General features: G+C 42.0%; 1 protein-coding gene across 1 annotated transcript in view; it reads left to right on the top strand.

Moving 5' to 3' along the window:
• Positions 1-11875: 11875 nt before the first annotated feature.
• gpat2 (glycerol-3-phosphate acyltransferase 2, mitochondrial) overlaps positions 11876-12394 on the top strand; it is a gene marked incomplete at its 5' end in the record, with an annotated part of 91991 nt that continues 91472 nt past the window's right edge. The window contains one exon of the mRNA XM_084055444.1: positions 11876-11966. Within this exon, the coding sequence (XP_083911570.1) occupies positions 11876-11966 (91 nt within the window). The remainder of the gene's footprint in view (positions 11967-12394) is intronic.

Raw genomic sequence — 12394 nt, 5'->3', positions numbered from 1 at the left:
GGAACATAAAGCTCTCTAGAGGCAAAAAAGCAACAACAACTAATTGGTAAACACCAATTAATTAATTTCCATGTGCTTTACCATCTTTTGTCAGAATACAGAGGGGTCAGAGAAACAGGTCTCCAAAGAAATGGAATGGAAGCGGGAAGGCCCAAACCTTTTTATTCATTTGAGCTTAGAGGGTTTAGATTGAGCACCTCCCTACCCCTGTAATCACATTATCTCCCACTCTGTGAACACTGGTGTTTTGCCTTCACAGTGAATTTCATGCGTTTGCCATTTTTAATAATGCATACCCAGATAGCATACTGAGCTGAGGTCAAAGCAGGAGCAGAAGGATTAGGAGACACCATTTAATTCTCAACAAGCGCTGTACAGTAGGTTCTGGGTTGGGTAGTGGTAGAAGGATACCCAGGGAGACCTTTGGGTCAATTAAGTGACAAAATCCCAGCCAATCCATGTTTATAATTGGTGACTAAATACACTTGATCTGTTTATCAATATGTGTTGTGAATGCTTGGGAAAAAAAGAAATGACATGGGCAATTCAGAAACTTTAAGAATTCAGTGATGTATGTGTTGACATACAAAGAGCATTCATACCCACACCTTTTCACCAACACAGTTTTAAGTACTACTTTTTGTCGGGATTGATTTGTGATTGTTCTATTCTTGTATACACCCCATGTTGTGTCAAGAGGTGGGTGACTGCATGCAGTAGACTGCATGCACACGTGTGTCTTGTGTGTGCGTGTGTGTGTGCACGCACGCTTTGTGGTGCATACATGTGCTGCTGCGTATCGGGTGTGTGGATTGATTCGCTGCTCTGTGGGAGCTAGCGATGTTGATAGATCGGTTATTGGGACTGATTCCCTGCAAGTGTTTCTTGTTGATAAAGCCTTCAGGGCCCCCTGCTGTTGCCAGCAGCCAATGAGGATGTACTGTACAAATATTCCAAGCATGCTAGAGCCTTCCATCAAAGATGCCAAGTCGGCAAGCGCTGCCAGCCGCCGCTGAGCTATGGGGCAGCCTGGTGTCAAAGCGGAATGACGACTACCAGAAAAGACATTCAGTCAGGAACACTCACAGATTGTAGATTTAACCAATTATCGCAAAAAATGGAATGCAGATATACTTGGCGCTGATGGCTCCACTCTTAAGATGCTCTCTGAATTATCCAAGAAGCATGCTAAGCTGAAAGAGGAAGTGCCATGCAGTGCTTGGTTATACAGGAGTGGGCCCCAACTTTTGAGTAATGCAAAGACTTAGAACTAGGCTAGGGTGGTGGAGACAAAGCCACCAGCAGCAGTGAGTGTGGCAGCATTGGTATAGCAGGGATCAAGTGAAGGAGCCTTGTGAGAATGGGCTGGGATTGGTGCGTAGATGCGTGGCTGATTAGAAACACTGATTCAGTCAGAGGGCTGACAGCTGATTACAGCTGGGGTGTATGACTCCTGTGTCCGTGTGATGGTTCATTTAACATGCAATATCCACTAATCAAAAGGGGATAGTTGTTTAAATAAATATATCATCAATCTGTGGTGGGTAGTACATCTACTGGGCCCACAAGTTCAGCATTTTTAATCCCTATCAGATCAGTCCAATCCAGCCAACATTTTCCTGGTATTGTATGGGCATGTGGGCACTTCTTTCTAGCACCCCAAATAGGGACACTATGGGGCAGGGGTACTCACCTACAAATCTTTACGGTCCACAAATATTTTTTTCTAATAAAGCAAAGGTCTGTTTATTTAAGTCGGATCCCCTCCCAAGTCCCAACCAAGCAGCGGCGCAAATCTGGGTTGAAGCTAGAGGGGGTCGGCGCCAAAATGTTTTTTTTTTTCTCCCTTAATTTTCCTCTAATCTAGCTAATTTGACACTGTGTTATGTTAATTCTTCATTATTAATTACTTACGATGCATAAGTGGGTTCAGGTTCTATTAACTCTCTCACTGCCAGACTTATTTCTTCGTGACCTCGTTGACATTAATTGTCTGCCTTTGAAAATAGCATGTCTGGGCCAAAAATACATGGTAAAAAAAAAAGTACACAGGAGCCGAGATACAGCCGAGATACAAGTAATAAGTCAAACAAGAAAATAAACATGAAAACAACAGAAAAACAATTCAAATACTTTTTCACACCCCCTTCAAGAATCCCCCAAAAATAGATATCTTTAAATATATCTCTTTACTATAATTTCCCAGGGTCCGAAGAGAGTTGTCCCGCGGTCCGGTCATGGACAAGTTTTGAACTTGTGGGCCCTGGTGATAATACTGGCCTCTCTAAGGCATATAACATCATGATTTTATTTTCTTCATCCATTCACATTCCACAACATAGCTGCTACAGTGAATTCTTATTAGCAGCAGCAAGTGAGGGAAACAAGGATTTATTTCTCCATCTTTGATATAATCTTCAGAACGTGTCTTAAATGGGACAGAGACAGACACTCCTACTCTGCAGTTGTGTAACAGATGCACAACACTTGAGAGGATTGAGTGGATTGATGGTGTTTTATGTGTCCCTCAGGGAATATCCTCCGGGATTTCTTAAACATCAAGGCAATAAACAAAAGTAATACACCCAGAAGTAACAGAGAAGGGACAAAAGTTCAAAAGTTGGTGTGAAAATCTGTATTAAGTTGCTGGCGTGAAAACAGTCCATCTAGATTTCTCAGCCCTTAGTTGAAAAGTGTAGGGTTGGTGTATGTGCAGTATACATATGATCCAGAATTTATGATTATTCATTCTCCTCTTGCTCCGAGTACCTCTGTGGAACAAGTCATGGGGAGCCAGGGGCATTTCTGTCGAGTAGTCTTCTATCCAGGGCAGAGCTAGATTTGGCTGTTAAATATTAATAGTGGCAGGCATTCATTATTGACTGACACAATACTATAGGTGTAGAGGACTGCGAACTCAAGAAGGAGACTGGGGAGAGAAGTGACTACATTAGTAGGCCTCTTGAGATTGCAGCTGGCTCATAGGTGGGGTTTATCCCCAAACCTTTACTGCTTAACAGGATCGCAGTGGTCCTTCAGGGAAGGAGTCCACATGTGTGTTAGCTGGGAGGCGAGCTCAAGGGGTTCTGAGGAAGACTAGAAACTATGCTGATACAATATTTAGTGAGCAGTGTGATGTGATTAGCTTGCTAGCAAGTTTAATCTATTATTTCTATACCTTCTCAAAATGAGCTTCTGCATCTATGGAAAAATGTTTTGTGAGGGGCCTTATAAGATAATAAGTGTGGCAGCAGACATGCAATTTTTGCTGGGAGTTTGTTCCAGATATGTGGTGCATAAAAACCAAATGCTGCTTCCCCACGTTTATTTTTGAGTGGTGCTAGCCACTCCAAGGACTGACTTTGTCCGTGTGTCCGGGTGTCCGTATGTTATGTCCGGGCGACCTGAGCATGACCTCAACAGCTGCGGCTGATTGCAACCAGTTACACTAATTATACACAAACAGGAGTGCAACACACATGCGCACGCGCGCGCGCACACACACACACACACACACACACACACACACACACACACACACACACACACACACACACACACACACACACACACACACACACACACACACACACACACACACGTTTGTGTAAAAATATTTAAACTGAGTACAAATACTTAAAATTAGTAAAAATACTTAAAATGACCAAAAATACGTAAAACATGTTAAAATGAGTAAAAACACGTAAAAGTCAGTAGAAACATTTTAAAGTACTTAAAATGAGTAAAAATACTTTAAAGTCATCAAAGTCTGTAAAAAGTAACTCATTCAAGTCAAAGCACTTGAAAGTTACTAAATTGAGTAAAAATACTTGGGGGCCAGTCTTAGGCTAATAATAGCTTAATGAAATGAACTCATGATAGGCACCACTCTCTTCACACTGGGTGTGATTTCTTGTTTTAGGGACAGAAAACAGACCTTTACCAGATGACCTGAGAGATCTGGATGGTTCATGATATCGCACAAGATCAGAAATGTATTTTGGCCCTAAACCATTCAAAGCTTTATAGACCAGCAGTAGTATTTTGAAATCGATTATTTTACACATAGGGAGCCAGTGTAAGGATTTAAGAACTGGAGTGATATGCTCCACTTTCTTGGTATTAGTAAGGACTTGAGCAGCAGCGTTTTTTTAGGGAGACCTGCAAAGACACGGTTACAGTTGTCAAGTCTACTGAAGATGAATGCATGGACAAGTTTTTCTAGATCATGTTGAGACCTTTAACCCGTGCTATATTTTTGAGGTGATAGTAGGCTGACTTTGTGATTGTGTTAATGTGGCTGTTTAAATTCAGGTCCGAGTCCACGACTACACCCAGGTTTTTGACTTGGCTAGAGGTCTTTAACATTACTGATTGGAGTTGGGCTTGGAGGTTTTTTTTTTTACAGTTTTGTCTTGTTTAATTGAAGAAAATGATGGCACATCCAATTGTTGATTTGTTCAATGCATTTACTCGTGTTTGTATTGGACCGTAGTCCTCTGGTGATACGGTCATATAGATTTGTGTATCATCTGCAAGACTATGGTAGGTTATTTTGTTGTTTCCATAATCTAAGCTAGTGGGAACATGTAGACCAGTTTAGTACTGTGCCAGAAAGGTACGGTTTCCTGAAATGTATTCAAAGACGAGAGGTCTTTAAACCTATTTCAAAGATGAATGGTCTTTGATCATAATTTTCTATCAGCAATCAAAATGTATTTATTTAAATAAATGTCATCTCTCTCTCTTCGACTCCGTGGGGCTGAAAGAAACAGCATCCTAGGAAGACTTTCCAAGCTAAACAGCATCACGTTAATGACTCCGCCCCTATAGCTGGCAGTTTTATGTTATGTGTGCAGGTGGGCACATGCATCGGAGTTGCAGGAAATGCTGATGTGAAACTGTAGCGGGGCAAATTAAACTGTACCATAACTAAAGTTGTGCCATCTAAAGTAAACTTTCATTGCATCAATGAGCAGATTTTTTTGTGTCTTCGTTTACTCTATCTTTGTGCTGTTTCCTCCATGCATCCTCGTGGGAGGGAATAGGACACAAGGAAAGGATTTACTTTCTAGACCTTGGATGCTGCCCATGACAACTATTCTGTCAACCACAATTATGTTAGGGCATTCTAGAAAGTCACAGGCACAGAATCAATGCATGGTAAGCCATCTGCAAAACAAAGACATTTCATCTGTTGCCTGCAATGTTTGTCCTTGCAGTAGAGATGTGTTCTGTATGCAAATGACAACATTTGGACACAAAGGGGAGGCAGAAAATGTCCTACAAGCTCCAGAGCAAAGCCTGTCATTGCTACTTATACAGTGCCTTGCCCAGCTTTGTCAAGGGATTTACGCTGACAATGTGTCTCTTCGCTTTTCGATCAGAGTTATGATTTCAGTACCCAGCAATGGCGAGTTAATTAATCAGTGCTGGTCGAGTTATTGGGTGGGTGAAATAGGCTCTCTATTGGCTGTACAGACATGCCTCTTTATTTTTGTAATATAACTTGTAATGTAGGTATCTACTTTGTCTTTAGTGTTTAAATAGAAATTTGTATTTGGTAAGATTTTTACTGTGATTTGCTTTCTTGTGTATTTTATCCCAGTGTAAAAAGGCATTGCTGGATCATTTCATTGAAGCTATTAATTTGTAATGGTTTGCCGTTAAGATGTGACGGATATCTTTGAGAATGGGACATAAGGAACACACTGGTTTTGGTTGAACTACTATGGACAAATTATTCTGGCCAGAGAATCTATTCAGAGAGGATATTTTAATTTCCGAGGTTACAAGAGTGAAAGTTTGTAGTTTCTGATTCCCTCACGCATACAATTACAAAGAATAAGAAGGAAAAAGGTTAATTGTCCAATTTGTCGCTACTGAGCACAACCAAACAGTTTATTACTCTGTGTGTGTGTGTGTGTGTGTGTGTGTGTGTGTGTGTGTGTGTGTGTGTGTGTGTGTGTGTGTGTGTGTGTGTGTGTGTGTGTGTGTGTGTGTGTGTGTGTGTGTGTGTGTGTGTGTGTGTGTGTGTGTGTGTGTGTGTGTGCGCGCGCGCGATGGAGAGCGATAGATAGATTAAAGCAATAAGCCACAAAGAGGTCCCAGTTTACCTTGTATTTTATAATGGCTGAGAGGCGTAGTGAGGCACGACGTGCCAGGTTGCTCTGAGAGGTAGTCTGTGATCCATTCCACCAGGCTGTGGTCCAGCCCCATCACCACAGTGATGAAGTCATGAAGTCAAAAAACATGATTCTGACTGTGTTGCCCTGGATGTTTAGCATGTAGATGATGGCATCATCAACGCCGATGTCCGCCTGGTATGCGAACTGAAGGGGGTCGAGGTGGTCATTCGCCATCGGTGAGTGACGACCTCAGTCACAGTACCAGCCGCTCAGAAGTCTTCATGACCTGTGATGTCAGAGCCGCTGGCCTGTAGTCATTGAGGACAGAGAGATTACTTTTCTTGGGCACCGGGACAATGCAGGAAGATTACCACATAGCTGCGGCACTCTTCCCGTCTTCAGGGAGAGGTTAAAGAGATGTGTAAATGGGACAGCTAAAACAGCCTTAAAATGTTTGGAAACTTAACTTTCGATTATGTCTCCCCTATAATTATGCCAATTGGTACCAATTATCGTTGATTAGTCACCTTTACAACAAGGTACCGCTTGCAAGTTTAAAGTTATACAGTGCAGGTCCACAAATAACGATTTTTAGCAGCCTCTGCTGGTCATTACCGTCACTGCTGGCCGTTCGTTTATTCCTCTGTTACCCAGAATTCCATTTGTTTTCACCGGAAGACGGAAGCGTTTCAAAAAGCGTTCTTTTAATTGTCTTATACGATCTGTGGATCGTTTCTCTTAGCCAGTGGAGCTTTAGTTACCGTGAGCTGTGTTTTATTTTTCTGTTTTTCAATCTTCAAATCATACAATCTCTTAAAATCAGCGTGAGTTTCCTTTTTGTTATTAGCGCGGTAGTTCCTGGCCAAACAGGAAACCGGTGCATTTCCGCTTCCTCACAAAAGATATACAATTTAACTTTAGTTTTATTGAAAAACGTACCTAGTATTACTTTTAAGGATCGGGTATTTGTGGAGTGAGCAACACAGCTAAACGTGTGTGTAGCGCCCCCAAAGAAATTGCCAAAGATCTTCCACACACTACTGCTCTCCCTGAGTGTAAAATGTATAAAGTGTAAAAATGGGCAATATGCGTTGTTTTTTCCTTATTACTGTGGGAGAGTGCAATCATCCAATCCACCAAGCAACTCAAAACAAGGGTGAATACCAACAGAACAATATTGCTGGAGATTTTGGCAAAAGAAATTGTGGCGCTACCCACACGTTTAGCTGTGTTGCTCATTCCACGAATGCCCGATCATTACAAGCTGTACCTCATTGTAAAGGCAGGGTTCCCACGGTCGGTGACTAATCAACAATAAAAATGATATAAAAGACAATAACAATTGGTATTATTAAAGGGGAGAAATAATCGACCAAAGTTAAGTTTTGGAACTTTTTGAGGGCAATTTAGTTGCTCTGCACACACCTTCAGCACCCGAGAGTTGATATTATCCGGTCCCCGAGCTGACGCCTTACTTGCTCTTTGGTGAGGATCAGAGGAGGGTTAGGTGTAGTGCGGCTGCTGGATCCGCTTGCCACTGCCCCCTCCCCTGTGTGGCAGCTACTGGTCCCTCTGGCGTTCTGCTTGGCTGCTGTGAGATCACCACTGCTCCTGTTGGCGATCACCTCGACCGCTGCATGCTGAACACCATCAGGTCCTCCATCCCCGTCGAAACGGTTGAAGTATCGGTTCATCTCGTTTGTCCACTCCTTGGTCCCTGACACGGCTGTGTTCGCTGAGCCAACACACTTCTCTGGTATTATTCTCCAGTTTAGCCCTGTAGCTATCCCTTGCGTGTGCTTTGGCTGTTTTCAACTCTTTCCCCACTACCCTCCCTCCCACGAAGAGAGAGAGAGAGAGAGAATAAATGTAAAAAAGAGACACCAAAATCAAACCCTAATCACAGTGTACAGTATAGATCTACCCATATGTGCATGCCATCCAAGTGTTAACCCCTAATGAATTAGGCCTACTAACTAGTCTTTACTAAAAGATGAGATGTAGGCATTGGGTTTGTAATAAGACGGGCAATAACAATGAATCACCCGGCTCTCTCGCTCTCTCTCTCTGGAAAGCACTTGAATGGATCTCACAAGCAGGGACATCATGTGTTGTCCGCACATATTGTATCATATTGTATTACAAACAACACACAGTATGGCACGGCGGCACATCAGAACCTAACACATGTCATTTAATAATAAACCATCTGTCTCATTTACACACACAGCAAGCCAAGACCAATTTCTTCTTTACAAAACAAAAATAACACACAAACACATCAATATTCGTTTGTTCTTAACCACGGCACTGGGGTGCAACACCTGGGGGCGAGTTTTGCTGCCAATTAACAATAAAGAACTCTGTTTAGAACAAAATGTCTGTTTATTTAGCTCAGTCCTGACAATTGTAAGTCCTGACGGTGCTTAAATTTGTTGTTTGTGTTGGGTGGGCCGGGTTCGGGAGGTTGACTGATGCATATTTGTGTCGGTTGGGTGGTGCAGGTTTCTGATAACGGGTCAGGTGGGTATAGGACATCAAAAAAAAACCTGACCCTTGCATCACTGGTAGAAACAGAAATAAAAGCAATGCAACATCGTAAAGTAATAAACATAATAAAACAAATGTGTGGGAATAAAGCAATACAAATAAAAGCAAAACCAATAGCACCAAAAACTGTTGAAAAACATTATAAAACAATATGGTTAGGGAAAAGAAAGATTGAAGGGATCACAGGAAGGCTAGACTAGAAAAGTGTGTTTGAACACAAACTCAAATGAAGTAATAGACTTAACCATCCTGACCTCGTCTGGAAGCTTATTTCAAAGTCTGGGCGCCCTAATGGCAAACTATTAGGAAGCACCAGGAGAGCAGCATTTGAGGATCTAAGGGCGCGTGACGGCACATGGGGAGTTAAAAGATCAGAATTGTAGCTTGGGGCCCAACTGTTTAGTGCTTTAAAAGTCATAAGTAAAATCTTAACAGGCAGGCAGTGCAAAGATGAAAGGATAGGTGTAACTATAAACAATAAAGTCTGCACACTGAATCATGCTCCAGAGTAAAACATTTATTTGTTCCTTTATACCATTGGACGTAACGTTTCGAGCCTCACCGGCTCTTCATCAGACGGTGAAGCTTTGTTTCTTTAGGTGTAATGTGCTCTCATTTTCTGGTGCCTGATAAAATCCTGGCAGCTGCCTTTCATGATAATTGAAGAGAGGAGACTAGAAAAGTACACTCCTCGGAGCGCAGATCCCCGCCAGACCAGATTGCCTACCCAGAGCTGTGTTTTGTTAGCCTGGGATCCAGCCTGCTTCGCTACGTTCGGCGGACTTTTTTTTCCTCTCTTCGCTTATCAGTCTGGAATGCCTCCGATTGACTCGTTTTGCAGAACTACACTGGAACTACATACAGTATGTTACGTTAGGCAACGTCGTTGCTGATTGGATGTTGTTCAAACGGATGACGAATCACAACGATCACACCGTTTTTTTTGTCCCGCCCCGCACCACAGACCAATCAGAAGCCACGGCACGATTCCAGCCGTATGCCATGTCCCGCCTCCCTTGGAGATAGGAGGCATTCCAGACTGAGAAGCGAAGAGAGAAAAAAAAGTCCGCCGAACGTAGCGAAGCAGGCTGGATCCCAGGCTAGTGTTTTGTGACCTGTAATAGCACCACCATGAAACCGATTTGAAACATTTTGGTGCCAGATTTTCATTGTGGCGTTTTGTGCCCCTCCCGCAACTTTGAAAGCCATCATCTGACAGATACAACTTGAACATACAGTATGATTATAGAGATGAGGTTTGGGTGAGTTTTGGACAACATTTGTAGGAGTAGTAGCAAAAACACACAGCGGAAAATCTAGTCAGCCACAAATGGCCGGGGTCTACAGTATATGTGGGGGTGAATTAGTGCATTTATTATATATTTGGTGATGAATAAGTCTGTTATAGCGCCACCATGAGGCCGATTAGAAAAATTTGGGATGGAGGTTTTTCCTTGGCCTACTGGCAGTCTGAGGCAATCCAGCCAGGTGCAGATTTGTACTCCGTTGAGTGCACTGTTCTATCTCAGGTCTCAACCTTTAGGTGCCTTAGTTCAATACTAAAGTGCCTTAGTTCCCTACTATAGTGCCTTAGTTTCCTACTATGGTGCCCTGGCATCTTTACCAGTCAAATTAAGTGACAGCTGTAAAGGCATCAAAGCTTGACTCAACATTCCTGTTGTTGTTTTTTCTCCTGTGTGTTAACACTGCGGGGAAGGTACTTTCACCTCTGTTTTAAGCTAGCCTTGAGTTGCCTGTTCTAAGCTAGCCTTGCCTGTGTGATGAGGTTCACAAGTGCAGCCGGATCCTTACCTTCAAGAAACAAAAGAAAATATGATGCAGCTTTAGCAGGAAAATAAAAGCCAGGTGCAGTCAGACTGTTTATTTTCTGTCTTTCACTGATAGGAAAGGGGAGCCAGAAGCAGATGAGAAAGTAGAGAGAAAGTGGAACAGAGGGCAGGTTTGACATAAGGGACCTAGGTATAATTTCTTGCTGAAAGAAAAACTAAACTTAAGGAAAGTGTGGTCAGGACATTTTTGCCTCATGGCAGCTCTCTTTCGCTCTCTCTCTCTCTCTCTCTCTCTCTCACTCACTCACTCACTCACTCACTCACTCACTCACTCACTCACTCACTCACTCACTCACTCACACACACACACACCATGGTATTAGATATTTTATCCTTTTTATGAACTTTCACTGCCCACGTCTTTTTCTTTGATGGTTCTTTCCTCTTTTGATTGATAGATTGAATATTTTATTAGGCAAAAATGTAAAACAGCACAGTTACATTTAAAATACTTTGTCTAAAAGGTCTGTTCATAAAAGTCCTTGCGGTCTTCTTTCCAACGAGGTCCTTGATATCCTCTACTCCTCTACTGCTCTTTCCATTGGCTGTGGATAAATAGAATTCTAGAAACATCCATAAACTAGCCATCAATTATTATTATGGTTCTCAAAATGCATGCCAAGTTTAAAGTTGATCGGTCAGACAGTTCTCAAGATATGCGGGGAAAGCCTGGACCCACAGATCTATACTGTAGATAGATGTTTACTATTATTATTATTATTGATGCTGCTACAATATCATATGGAACTGTAACACAATTACTTGTATGCACCTGTATACAAGATATAACAATAAAGAACCCCTTGAACCACAATGATTTTCTTCTGGAACCTTTTTTTTTTTTTTTTCAGACCTTTTACAGACCTTTCCACCCATAAACTACCTCAGTCCTATTTCTTGTTTGCAGACAAGATGAATTATATATAATTTTATTATTGTTATACAATACAACCTGCTTGCACACTCTTTTGGAATTGTTTTCAAATGAGCTATCCTAATTAGGTTAGCCTTGTTCTAAATCCAGCCAATGCATTTTACATATATTTGGTGATAAAAGAAGAGAGCATATCAGCACTTCTAGTTTCTAGTTTTTGAGAAATATTGTTTGGTGAGTGGACGGACCGACTGACTGCCCCTCTGTTAGCAAGGCTAAAAGAGAATACAATCTATACCACAGTTCAAGTTTCAAAAAACTTAGTTGAACTCCAACTCAAGTTCCAAAATAGAAGAATTACTTACAGTATTGTGAAAAAGACTGGATGCCCGGGGGCATGGCCGTCCGTGATCAAGCATTCCATTGTTTGTGTAAAGGAGCCAGGTAGAGGTGTGGAGGTACTGTAGAAGGTCATGGAAAGTATGTTTGGCCTTGTGGATGTGTCTGACCAGTCTGCTAGAGAGCTGCCCTCACTGTTTCTGCAGGTCATGGAGCTGCAGGGAAGTATCCTGCTGCTTTTTAATTATTTGCACTGCTCTTTTTTTTAAGTCTATACCACATGAAAGACAGACCATGAAAGGGAGAGCATGGCAAAATGCCGTACAGCATTTGTTAGTCCATGTCATACTGTAAATGAGACTACAGCTTGTGCATATCAGAAAACACCTTCTCTTGCTAAACATACAGTATATTAATCATCCAAATACTCATTAATCTTTGTTGAAGGTACGTTGACAGATACATATCCATTCTTGAATTCATTGATCTGTGTACATAAACTCGATAGATAGTGAGTGATAGATGTATATTTATCTCCACCGGCCGGGATTGGGCATTATGTTTTCATCCCTACTTCTGTCGGGAACGATGGAAGTCGGGAATACATGTCCCACACTTTGTGCAATACCCCTATCTGATCTATTTGTACCCCG

Source organism: Gymnoscopelus microlampas (assembly GCF_963454915.1).
Source record: "Gymnoscopelus microlampas genome assembly, chromosome: 4".
Lineage (NCBI taxonomy): Eukaryota > Metazoa > Chordata > Actinopteri > Myctophiformes > Myctophidae > Gymnoscopelus > Gymnoscopelus microlampas.
Note: the sequence above shows the minus strand (reverse complement) of the source record. Positions and strands in the feature narration are given on the sequence as shown.